This window comes from Chaetodon auriga, chromosome 11, assembly GCF_051107435.1.
Source record: "Chaetodon auriga isolate fChaAug3 chromosome 11, fChaAug3.hap1, whole genome shotgun sequence".
NCBI classification, from domain to species: Eukaryota; Metazoa; Chordata; class Actinopteri; order Chaetodontiformes; family Chaetodontidae; genus Chaetodon; species Chaetodon auriga.
The window spans coordinates 9,674,471-9,687,588 of NC_135084.1; the positions used below are offsets into that span (position 1 = coordinate 9,674,471).

Here is a 13,118-nt window from a genome sequence, read left to right on the forward strand (position 1 = left end):
TTCGGTGTTTAAATTTACTTCAAGGACATGCAATAAACTATTTATTGTGCTTGCTATAGCATTGGTTTACTTTTAAGTTGCTTGAATGGAAATTGCAACTGCATGGTGCTGCTCAATTTTTTATGGAGATGTGAGAAATGCTGAAATGTAGAGTCGAAACACTCTGTGGTGCACACATTTATCTTTTAATAGGTTATACAAATTTATGGTAGGGAGAGATGGAAATCTTACAGAAAAGTGTGAAAAGTTGAAATGGAATACATTATATTTTAAGGTGTTCTCATTATTCTGTCCAGCCTCTGTAAACTGCATATCATAGTATGTGTAAAGTTCATATTATATAATTAATTCTATGTAACCATAACATTATTATTATTCCTTAACAGTTTATATCATTCATATATATATTTACTCGTAGCACTACTACTACTAATACTCTTCCTCCTCCTCCTCCTCCTCCTCCTACTACTACTACTACTACTACTACTACTATTACTAATAAGAATGATAATAATAACAAATTGCATGAAGAGGTTACTTATCTTTACCAATATTTTATTGTAGAGATTCTTGTACAATACTGTTCTGACTGGCTAAAGAACTGCATCTCCCAGAGTGCACCGCAGCAGGGCTCCTCGTCTCCCATTGGTCCGTCTCTCCGAGCGGCGGAGGCAGACATGAGGCAGTGGTGAGAGCCCGGCGGAGAGCTGCGGAGCTGAAATGAAGCGCACACACGGAGCGGCTCACACCGTGCAGTTCCGTGCGGCTCAGGAAGAGGCTCCGCGCCGCTAAAGCTGAAGGCTGCTCCGGCTGAGTGAAGGGCTCCGTCCATGCGGAGGCTAGCGCTCATTCTGCTGCCCTGTGCTGTCGCCGTCCTGGTGCACTTGTGGTTGGCACAACGACCCTCCTCCACCCCGCCGGACAACAACACACACTCGGGTACTTTTTAGCCACAGCCACGGGCTTCACCTCCTCAAAGGCTCGCAACTTTTTTATTCATTTTTTTTTTTGTTTCACATCCGAGCGGCTGGCTAACTTTGCTTTCTCTGCCGCGGCGTGTGTGTTGTGCTTGTGAGTTTGTGTGTGAACAGGCAGTTTGTGCTCGTCTCACCGTGTGCTCGTGCTCGAGTGTGTGTCCGTGTGTGTGTTTTAGTGGGAAATAGTGTGAATGTAACACTTCAGTAGTGTTGGGCGTTGCTGGGATCATCTAATGTCTGAACTGAAGCGAGCTGAGCATCTCCGCCTTGTTACAGTGCAACTCCTGAGCTCCGTGCTGCCTTCAAATGACTGTCACTTATTATCGGGGCTACAGCGGAGGCTGAACCCGCTTTTCTTTATCAGAGGACTAGAGTTTAACCAGCTTTTGATGCATGAAGACCATTTTCAGGTCAGGTACAGGATGCATCACAGCAAGCCGCTGAAAACTAGAGATGAGAGGCTGTCAGGAGCAGGAATGTGAAGCGCAAATCACGCTTTCATCAAAGTGTGATGTTCGTGTTTTTATCTCCGGTTGATGCCTTATCATTGTCACCAGCTGTAGCTCATATTTTAGCACCATCCTCCCATTAAACACCTCATCACTGGGTAGGAAGTGGCATCCTGTTTTGAGATTTTTTTTTCCAACATTTTGGCGTGGCTTTCTGTTTCTGACACAGATGAGGCTTTACCTTTCTGTGAAGTTTTGGTGGGAGTGCTGTCAGCGAGACACCATTATGAACTGCGACAAGCGATAAGGGACACCTGGCTGGGCTACCTGCGAGATCACCCCCACTTCCAGCACAGGTCTGTACGCTGGAGCTCCAACTCCAGCAACACCTCCTTCCCTCCTTCCTTCCTTCTTTCCTTCCTTCCTTCCTTCCTTCCAAGGGCAGATTCATGCAGTGGAAATAAAGCCCGCAGCTGGCAGAAAATAACTGACTGCCCCATCAACCCTTTTATCTTTAGCTACCTGACCGGCGGCCAATATTGTTCTCTCTTTCATTCTTCCTTTTTGTCCATTTCCTTCTCATTCAGTGATCTGAGCACAGATAAGGTGTGATGGCCTTTAAGCAACCCCCAGTAACCATGGCAACGGAGGGTGGATAGATGGACAAGCTTTAGAAATCTTGCAGCCTAATATCGCACAAAAAAAAAAGATGAATGCAATAGTGTTTGTGCTTATTTTCAGAGTGGGGGTGAAGTTTATCGTGGGCAAACATGGGTGTCCCATTCCAGAGGAGGACAGAGAGGATCCGTACTCCTGCTCCCTCCTGAACTTCACTGAGCCAGGTAAAAAAAAAAAAAAAAAACGAAAGAAAGAAAGGACAGCCCCACACACTGATATGGAAAGATGCTCTGTGTTCAATCTGTTGCTTGCATGTGCAGAAAAAATGGAAAAAGAAAAAGTGTAGCCGAGGCAGAAAACAGGAGATGAGCTGAAGGAACGAAAAAGATGTGTGTTCTCAACAGAAGTAAAACACCTTTATTCATGTTCACCCACACCTCAAGGACACCGTTCTTTTCCTTTCTCCGCCCAAGGCCGAAGCAGAAATCTCTCACAGTCGACGCCGCTGCTGCAGCCATTGCAAGAACGGCGTACTGACACTTGAAAAGTAAAGCTATAGGAAGCACTGACGCACTATACAGGAAATAATTGAACCGGCTCACTGTCAGATAGAACGTCCACAGTAATTGTTATGTCTCTCACCTTCCAGAGTCAGTCCAGCGCAGACGTTTCACTACTTTTCCCGCTCTGTTCAGCGTGCGCTGCCTTCATGAAAACATAATTACTGCTCGTCGGAGTAGGCTTTTTCAGATGACGGCCTTTAGGGTCATGGTGATGTTTTGTTTTTTCCAGCCCGTTCTCCGCTCTCCGCAGAGTTAATGGTTGTAAGTGTTGACGTGATTTGCTTCAGAATCGGAGGCGGGCGGGCGGGCGGGCTTTGGTGAGGGATGCTCGGTGTGATTGGAGGACAGAGAGACAGTGGCTGCTTCAGTCCGGTACCTGACTCAGGATTCAGGTCAAAGCACGTGTTAAGTGGACAATTAATTGTTGTTGAAATTTGTTTGTGTGTGCTGCATTCATCACGGGGATTTTTCTTCAGGACCACAACGAGGTGAATGCTGATCAGCTTCTTTTACTAAATCTGTTGTTTGTGCTTCGCTGAGGAAAAGGAAGAAGAATTAATGATATTGAAACGCTTTGAGACTGAAACATGAAGAGTGTGTGTTACAGTGTTGGATCAGTGTGTTGAAATGAGAGCTGAAATGATTAACTGATTTGTTGATCAGCAGTTAACTGTTTAAATCGTTTTTTCTGCACAATTTGTTCCATATTAGTTGCTTTCTTAGTCTTTTTCAGACAAAAACAAGCATTTTGAAGAAGTTATCTTGAGCTCTGGGATGTTCATCTTTTAGTGTTTTTCTGACAAAACAATCATCTGCAGACTAACTAACGTAAGAAGTTTCCATCGCTGTGACTTGACTTGCACTCTGCGTACTTTACTGCTGAACTGTAAACACTGTAGAATATTCTGACCCTTCAGTTGTTGCCTGATGTTAAAAAAAATCGCCAAAAGATGCTAAATAACACTGAATTTGCTGTTAATAATTTATAATTTATGCCAAGCTTTATTCATTTTTCCCCAGAATAAAATAGCAGTCTCACGCTGTCCAGTGCCAAGAGATGCACTGCTGTTACTAGTTTTGAGAAATAAGCACAAACTAATCATTTGTATTTAGTGAGCGTAGGAATGTTAAATATATGTGCAGACTCTGGTAAAAGCCTGCCACTCAGTCCCACTCAGTCACTTGGTTTGATGAACTGCTGCTTCCTCTTTGTGGTTCTTCGCCTCTTAATTGTCTTTATTTTGGAGTGAGCAGCAGAACTTCTGTGGAACGCATATAAAGTAAAAAAGCCTGCTTCCCTTTAACAGCCTTGATCTTTTCATTGATCTCCTGGGTAATAAACTGCTCTTTTGTAATTAAGAAACCACACTCACGAGCAGAAACTGGCTTTGAGGACAGCAGTCCTACGATCCAGCTCCTCAAAGTGCTGATGGTGTGTCTTTACCAGAGCTTGCCTTCTTCTCTGAGCGCTCTGCCTCCCCCCGAATCAGCCGGCCTTCATCACCGAAAAGCGACGGTCAGCACGCTGGCGGCGTCATAAATTTCACCCGTGCTTGTGCAGTAATGTCTGCCATCCCTCTGTCCCAGCGGCAGGCCAGGATGCAGAGATAGAGCTCGTGACGGTGTCCGACCCCTCGGCGCTCGCCCCCTCCGACGTGTCGGCCATCGCTCTGGATTTCAAGGTCCTCCACCCCGTGGTGATCACCAGGCTGGGGGTGTTTCCCAGCGGGACCCGGCCCGAGCTTCAGAGCAATGTGACGGTGAAGCTTCTCCAGCTGGACCAGGAGGTAACAGAGCCTGGACCTCTGAGCAGAATGTATCCCGTATGCTGTTTTTCTGTGGAGCCCAGTAGAAACAGAGCCTGGGGGGCAGCTGGAGGATGCTGCTGGTACTGTTGACTGCCTCATTTATAGACATAAACTCCAAGTCCTTTTGGATTGCTTGTCTTTAAGATAACAGATAAGACAGCATGGTACAGAGTGTGGATGAAGGTGAATTTGCACATTCATGAATTGTTGATGGAGCTTGATTTTTTTGCAGGAGGCTGTGGTCACTGCTCGCTTCAGTGCCATCAGCCCAGGGACCATGGTGAATGGGGTGTGGTACAAACCAGTGGAGCAGTTCATCTTGCCTAAGGTCAGTTTTTCACAGGATGTTCCCCAGCCAGCACCCAGAAGAGAGAGACTCTAACACGATTCGATGGCTTTCATTTCATTCATCATTCATGTTGATTGTAGTGTCTGCAAAACAGAGAAGTTCTGTCAAAGTTCTTCAAGGAAAATCAGAAACTGAACGCAGCTAGCTAAACTGTGTCTTTACTTTTTCCTGTAGTTAGTGACGGATGGCTGTACATAGCGGTCAAAGCCCTCCCCATCATGTTGGAGTACACGTGTAGATCACTGCTGCAAAATGAGAAGTTAGAAAATGACAGAAACAAGATTTTATGAATATATGCCACATGTACAGAGAGTTAAATATCTGTTTTTTTGTCCAGGGTTTTGAGGGGACACTGGTTTGGGAGAATTTGGACTCTGCTGGACTGAGTGTCAATTCCTCCTCTGTGCAGCTCAGTGATGGAGGAGGTGTGCTCAAGATCTCCTCCGTACGTACCGACGTGGCGTCCAACATCTAAAAATCAAAATATTTTCTCTCAAGTTTTGAAGCAGAGGAAAATTTCAAGCGGTTAAAAACTTTAAAAACTGCTGTTTCCTTGAATTGCAGATTGCAGAGGGCGTGTTGCCTCACAGAAGCGCGCTTGGATTTCCCGGTTTGGCTGGAGGGTTCACATTTACTATCTATGGTTGGTCCAGCAACAGAATTAATTCAGTGCTTTTTATGAAAACAGCTCGATCAAAATCGCCCTATGAGCCAAGTGTTGTAAAAGAAATCCCAGTCTGCATGTAAATATAAAAAAAAACCACTGTGATTCACTCTGGCAGGTTATGAGATTAGCTCCTTTTTCGCCTCGGGGCTCTTGCATATGTGCCAAATGAAACAACACTTTTCCCCCTCTCTACCCTGTTGTGTTACATTATTGATTATACCACCTGCATGCGTTTGCATTTGAGTTTATCTGAGAATGGATTTGTGGCCATTTTGGGAAAAACCAAATTAAATTCACCATCCAATGTCTGTGAAAACAGAACTAATGTTCCATTCAGTGAAATGTTACAGTTTTCTCATTGTGTTTTGCCAGCCAGTGGTTTAAGTTATTATCCCTCAAAGGTGCCGTAATTTATTCAGACAGAGGTTGAATACAAACTTAATGTGACTTTTTCAAAATCTCATTTTGGACAAGAACTCCTCCATTTTCCCCAGTTTATCCTTTTTTTTCTCTTTTTTTCCCCCCCATTACCTCCGTTACGTTTCTCCCTATGCCTAACCCCCACCACCTGTGAGTCAGATGGAGACGGCCTGTCGGGGCTCCTGCGGGACCGTCCAGCTCGGATGGAGCACCATGCCTCCAGGTTGAGGCAGGAGGACGCTGCCTTGCAGCAGGAGAGCCTCAGGCACGGCGACATGGTGTTTGTCGACGTGGTAGACACCTACAGGAACGTGCCTTCCAAACTGCTTCAGTTCTATAAATGGTACGCCAAGTGCTAATGACTCGATTCTCTGTCTCCAAATTGCCTGAGTCCTCTGAGGAAATCAGCTACCTGAAATGAAAGTGTGTCATTGGCTCAAAATGTCTCTGTTAGCATCAGGATTGCAATCACTCAGTCAGGGAAAAAGTACATTTGTGTGTCATCAGGTAGTAAAATATACAGAGTGGTCTTCAGCTTTGACTTGACAGGCATATTATTTACTTGCGGGACCTCCTGCCCTTCACTCTCAGCAGTGTTTGAAAGTAAATCCACTCTGGGATATTGCTAAAAATCCGAAGGTGGGCTTTAATTAAGTTTGCAAATTCCCTCTCTGGCAGGTCTGTGGGAAACGCTGACTTTAATCTGCTGCTGAAGACTGATGATGATTGTTACATCGACGTGGACTCAGTATTAATGAAGATTGACCACAAGGGTCTCAGGCGCAGCAATTTCTGGTGGGGGAAGTAAGTGCAATTTGGTGTCTGAACGTGCATTTCACTCTTGATTTTGGTCCACTTGTGTTTGCAACTTCAGCGCGCTGTCAGGTGAATGTCAGATGACAGAAACAGGAACGCTCTGTGAAAAGGATGATGGGTCAGGTGAGAGGCAGACAGGATGTGATGACGGTGATGTATCTGCTGCCCTGACCCAGTTTCAGGCAGAGCTGGGCAGTGGATCGCATTGGGAAGTGGCAGGAACTGGAGTACGCTAGTCCAGCCTACCCGGCGTTCGCCTGCGGCTCAGGCTATGTGGTCTCCCGTGACCTGGTCCAGTGGCTTGCCAGCAATGCAGATAAACTGAAGGCCTACCAGGTAGAGTACCCGAGAGCAAGTGACTGTGGTGCTGTGAGAGCAGGGAGTTGTGAATATATAGTGTGAGGATTCTGCCCTGATCTTGTTACAGGGAGAAGATGTCAGCATGGGGATATGGATGGCAGCTGTTGGACCACAGAAGTATCAGGTAAGACATCCAGATGAAGCACCTTGATCACAAATGATTTGATTACTGGCGACATTCGAATACATCTATAAATGACAATATCAGCCTTTGTCAGGGAAAGAACAACGAACACTTCGCAGCGCTGTCCTTGGTGTTTTCACAGTCCACCAACGAGAGGCATTCAGTGTCTGTTAGAAAACAGTGTAGAAGAAGAAGAAGAAATGACTTTTAATCATGTATACAATGTTTTTTTTCTGGAAGCAGACATGGTACAAAAAAGAGTTGACAAAAATATGAATGCAAATATCAGTTAAAAATGGAAACATGGAATAAACAGAATCAAAATAAGAGTGAATCTTCCATCTCAGCTGACGTGATGAGCTCAGCTTACTGTGGGCTATCAATCAAACTTGATTTGTATGGACTTTTCATACAAGTTAGTGGTTTTCAAAGTGACTGAAGCTAACAAGTAGGACAGCAGAGCGATCAACAGGAAAGCAATGGGAGAGATAGGAAAATATTTCTACTACTAATATTTCTACTGAAACATGCAGTATCTAAAAGAAAAGTGTGAACTATGATAAACGGCTGACCTCCTCTCACTCTTAAATCTCTCCCTTGCTGTTGAGATGGTCATGTTTCTCCTCTTCTTACTGCTCTCATGTTCGCTGTCGTTTGCTTTACAGCTGTGACAAACTGTATGCACATTTGACATTTTTTCATATTCAAAACACAAACTGCTCATTCCTTATAGTTCAGAAGCCTTTTAGCACAGCTGCACCACCTGTGCAGCGTTTCACTGCACGCCTACAATCAGTCTGTTATCTGTGTGAACTCGGCTACATGGAGTTCAATTGCAGCGTATCAAAGGTGCATGTTAACAATTAAACCCGAGTAAGACCTGAACCGGTGCACGGCTAATATCCCCGTCAGTGTGTGCGCGTTAACTCAGCCTCTGTCCCGCCCCTCTGCTACTGCCAGGACCCCGGCTGGCTGTGTGAGAAAGACTGCTACCTGGACATGCTGTCCTCTCCCCAGCACACAGCCGAGGAGCTGCACATCCTCTGGGACAGGAAGAGGACCTGCGGAGACCCCTGCGGCTGTCCCTGGGGCCACTAGATGTGGTTCACGCTCACCAGGTGGCGCTGTGGGTAGAATGCACTCGACACAGGTCATCAGTTCAGCTTCTGTGGTTTCCTTAAAACGGGGTCCTTTCGGACTTTTATTGTTATATGAAAAAAAACACTTAGATTTTTGAAATTTGGGACTTTCTGTTGGAAAATAATCTGAAAAACTTTGAGATGCCATCGCAGGTTCTTAATATTAACACAAAGACTGTGCCAACATAATAAACCATTTGCAGCTTCAGAATATGTTAAAAACTCACATTTAGCTGTAGCACACTCAGTATTTGTATCATGAACTCAGTTATTAAATTTGACATTGAAAATGTCTTCGGTGGAGCAGACAAGAGGTGGAAAAAGACTGTGGATTGAAGGACGTTTTAGTAATGAGACAACTGACAGGGATTGATAAGACCATGTGCAATACCAGCATGTGATGATCATCAGAACCGTTGCTGTAAGACTTGAGTACTTTGTAATACAAGAATTATCGGCTCTCTGATACTTGACAGACTTAAACCTTTTGGCTTCAAAGGGACATTTGATGGAATTTTAAAGATGATCGCTTTACATCGCTATATTTTGTAAATTATTGTCTTAAGCTTTTCATCCTCTTCACTATTTGTAGATTTATGACAAGCTTTCTCACACACACACACACACACACACACACACACACACACACATACACAGTTTGTACTGTGACTGTCATTGTGCAAATAGTGATGTGGCCTTACTGTATTTGTTAGGCGTCATACTGTATGTATGTTAACACTTGTGATATCGACACAGATTTGAATTTGTGTATTTGCAACACGCGTTTTTGGAACTTGACCGAGCAAATAGACTCACTGGTTTAACACTGGTTTTCTGAAACCCTCCTCACAGGAAATAAAGAACACTTCAAAGAGAGGAATGACTTTCTTGTCGTTTATTTTGGGGGACGGTGGACACGGTAGACTCACAGGTGCTGATTCTGTGTGGGATCCATGTTCAGTTTGAAGCGATCGCCGTGAGCGCTGCTCAGTCGGCACCAGAGACACTCCGCCAGCAAACAGACTTGTTACACAGATCCGTCTTTCTTCAACTTAAAAGGAATGTAAAATCACTTTGATCTCCGTCGGTGATTGTTTTTCTGAAACAGCCGGACACCGATGGAATGACGAACAGGGAAACCTGTAGTCCCAGTTTTATCAGTGGCTTCATGTTAATCAACAGGACTGAAGGCATCCTGCCATCAGCTCGTACACCAAACCTTTTTAGACCTTCAAACCTTCTCTGAGCGCACGCTGTTAGTTGCTGCAGTGAGTTTTGTTTATTCAAGCGTCGCCGTGTGATTGATGTCACTAGAATTAGATTCCCTCGCTGTATATTTTTGTAAATAATGAAAGATGATGCTGAATATTTCACCAATGGAGGATAATACAAGCTGTTTGTTTTATTTAGGCCTGTCCTATGGACCCTGACGCTGGAGCACACCCCTTCCTCTGAACCCCCGCTCCCCTCTCCTCCATCACCATCTTATCCTTTTGCCTCCTCTCTTTCAGTGTTGCATGATAACAAAGTCACATCCGCATCTGTTCCACTCTTCTACGTAGATAAGGATGGCATTTTTCCCCTCATCAGCCTCTCTCGCTGGGTTGGCACGAAGCCCTTCATTGTGAACCCAGAGAGAAGTGTGGGAAAAAAAACTCAAAAAGCTCACTTCTCATTTCTGCTCCGGTGCTTCTTTAGAGGATGGAGTTCCTGAATTTGTCTAAATTTTGATGAGAGTCGTGGGGATTGTGTCAGTCACTGATGTTTAAATTATTAGCGCTTTGTATTTTCAGATATGCTCCACATCTTCTGCCTGCTTTATTCCCTGTGCATGTAGCACGAGCCCTGTTCTCTCACATATACTCATTCAAGCAGGCAATCAAATCAGCCACATCAGCCGCTATCATAATAACTTGAGACAAATTGTACCGTGTTTATCAAAAAATTGCGGCCGGGTCGTATGAGTCTACTTAGGTTTGAAATTCACCACTTTATCTCACTTCATTTCCCGCCACTATCTACAGAGTTTATATAACGTGGAGGGTAGTCCTCTGCTGAAAACTGCCTCGTGTTCAGAGGAAAAGGCGTATGTACTGGCCTAAGCAAGAGCAGATGGTGTGAAATAATGTGTCAAAGGGAAACGCTGCTCTAGAATTCCTTTGTTCTCCGAGAGATCAATATTTGTGAACATGATCGTCGCTCCCAAAGCTGGATCGTGAAAGAATAAAGTAGAACAAAATATTCTGACAACAAAACACGATAATGAAAAGATCTCAGCTCATCTCGGCGACCCAGAACGTTTGATTCATCCATATGTTTGATCTAAATAAACCCCACACGTGTTTGAATCCTCTCTGCCCTTAAGCGCATGTGTAATCTTTTCTAAGCGATGACAAGAGTACAATTCCCTGAACCACTGACTTATTTTCACTCTATTAATATTTTGCCATGAAAGTGCAATCATCCATTTAGCCCTTGACAAGCGCTGCTCTGAGAAAATAGAGAACTTGGCCACTCGAGTTAATTGTATTTATAAATCCTTTTCATCTGGAGTCTCACCTCTTCCCAAAACTCATCTTCTCGCGCTGCAGATTGAATACAAAAATGTTTTGACATTATGAATTTGAGTCTTATTTTCTTGACGTCCAGCTGACGTCCAACACTGACTTCCACTTCAGTGTTGTAGTTTGCCAATTTCAACTGTTTATCCTCCACTTTCAGCCAACTGCTCAGCTGTTAATCCATTACCTTTAGCTCTTCAACTGTATATTCATTACTTTTAGATAACAATTTCAACTTTGTCAACTTTTTTCTACACTGCTCAACAAATTGAAGGGAAAACTTGATCATCACGGTAGAAAACCAAGTCAGTTAAACCTCAGGGATATCAATCTGTCCACTTAGGAAGCACAAGTGATTGTGACTCAATCACACCTGCTTTGGTGCAAATGAAAGTGACAACAGGTGCAGCGGAGAGGCAAAAGCAATCCAACCTCCACAAAAGGGATGGCTCTGCATGTGGTGGTCACAGACAGTTGCTCTCTCCATATCCTTCTGACTGATTCTTCTCTAGTTTTCAGTTCTGTCAGTGTCCTTGTCATGACTGATAGCATGAGGCGGTACCTGCAGCCCAGCCAGGTTACACAGGTAGTGCAGTTCCTCCAGGATGGCACATCCATACATGCGATCGGAAGGTTTGCTGTGTCTCCCAGCACAGTCTCAAGAGCATGGAGGAGATACCAGGAGGGCTGCCCAGGGCCGTAGAGGGGTGCAGCAGGATCTGCTCCTTTGTGTGAGGAGGAATAGGAAGAGCACTGCCAGAGCCCCACAAAATGACCTTCAGCGAGCCACTGGTGTGCATGTTTCTGACCAAACTGTAAGAAACAGACTCTATGAGGGTGGCATGAGGGCGTCAAAGAGTCTGGAGACGCTGTGGTGAATGTTATGCTGCCTGTAACATCATCAAGCATGACCGGTTTGGTGGTGGGTCAGTGATGGTCTGGGGAGGTGTATCCTTGGAGGGTCGCACAGACCTCCATGTCATAGCCAATGGTACTCTTATTGCTATTAGGTACTAGGATGAAATCCTCAGAGCAATTGTCAGCACTGAAACTGGTGCAGTGGGCCCTGGGCTCCTCCTGGTGCAGGACAATGCCCGGCCTCATGTGGCCAGAGTGTGTAGGCATTGAGTGGCCTTCACGTTCCCCTGACCTAAATCCAAAATCCAAAAGTGCTCTGTGGGGTACAAGAACCCCTGATAGGGATTCACTTTTCTTGACCATGTGGAATAACATGACTACTATTTAAGCAAAATGCCACTAGTGAGAGCATGTGCAGTACCTACATGTCTCACTTTACCGCACCGTGTAAACATACAGTAAAGGTAAAATGAAAACTTACCTGTGGTGTCAAAGTGAAGACGCCACGATTCAGATCAGGCACAGCTGTCCGAGATCTGAGAGAGCTGCTTACAGTCTGCTGAGTGGCGTGCATCTGCATACTCATTCACACAACTCCAGATTCTTAGACTCTCCTCGCAGAGCATCACACATTGCTGTCAATCAGCCTCCTCTTCTCCGACACCCCCCCTCCTCTGTGCGCACCAAAACGAGGAGGAAATCATTTATTCATGACACCCGGCATCTAAAACCAGTATTTCTGACTGATTCTGATTCACGGGAATGAGGAGATATTATTAGATACACAACTATGCCCTAATGGGGCAACATTTTCATTCCCAATTTGACACTGCACCCACAGCTCTCTCTCATTTCCATAGCAGCTACAGTGTCTCAGCCCGGTGAGGTTGTGGCTGTCACTTTTTGCAAACATTTGCCGAACACTGCTGAGAAATGTGTGACATTGTGGATCAGTTAGATGATACATTCAGTAGAAGGTTGGCTATTAGACAGTACACATAATTACACGCATCTTTGACAAAGTGATGGAAATACTGAGTGAATCACAGAGTTTCATAAGCCCTCTTGAGCCCTGCTGCAGTGACACTGCAGATTTACTATGATAGTGTTTGTGAGGGATAATTAGTCATTCAGTCATTACTGAACCATTACTGACAGACGTTCTGTCTTAAGAGGATCATGAATTAGCTCATCGGTCTGATGATGAGATTCTTGGAAACTGCTCAATCATTTGATGTAACCTGATGCAACTCCATGTGAGGAAGAAATGTCATGATGTCAGCTAAGTGAGTCCAGTTCAGCACTAAAAGGGCACTCCGTCTATTTAGTGTTGCACTTGCACGAGGCTGCAAGAATAGTTAAAATTGATGTAGCAGATGCCAAGATATCTGGACTTTTACTCCCTCGAA

At 44.7% G+C, this 13,118-nt stretch overlaps 1 protein-coding gene across 1 annotated transcript; it reads left to right on the forward strand.

The window, feature by feature from the left end:
• The first annotated feature begins 703 nt into the window (after positions 1-703).
• On the forward strand, positions 704-9,168 carry b3galnt2 (beta-1,3-N-acetylgalactosaminyltransferase 2). The gene is made up of 12 exons (XM_076743949.1): positions 704-939; positions 1,656-1,782; positions 2,168-2,268; positions 4,195-4,394; positions 4,648-4,743; positions 5,102-5,209; positions 5,329-5,407; positions 6,011-6,194; positions 6,530-6,655; positions 6,844-7,003; positions 7,095-7,151; positions 8,112-9,168. Exons 1-12 carry the CDS (start codon positions 831-833, stop codon positions 8,247-8,249), a joined length of 1,485 nt encoding a protein of 494 aa, XP_076600064.1. The 5' UTR covers positions 704-830; the 3' UTR covers positions 8,250-9,168.
• Positions 9,169-13,118: the final 3,950 nt, after the last annotated feature.

Bases quoted from the DNA above. Each gene is read 5' to 3' on its own strand.
- b3galnt2 (XM_076743949.1), top strand. From the start codon at position 831: ATGCGGAGGCTAGCGCTCATTCTGCTGCCCTGTGCTGTCGCCGTCCTG. The intron at 4,395-4,647 runs GTAACAGAGCCT...ATTTTTTTGCAG, and splicing joins TTCTCCAGCTGGACCAGGAG to GAGGCTGTGGTCACTGCTCG. The intron at 7,152-8,111 runs GTAAGACATCCA...TGCTACTGCCAG, and splicing joins TTGGACCACAGAAGTATCAG to GACCCCGGCTGGCTGTGTGA.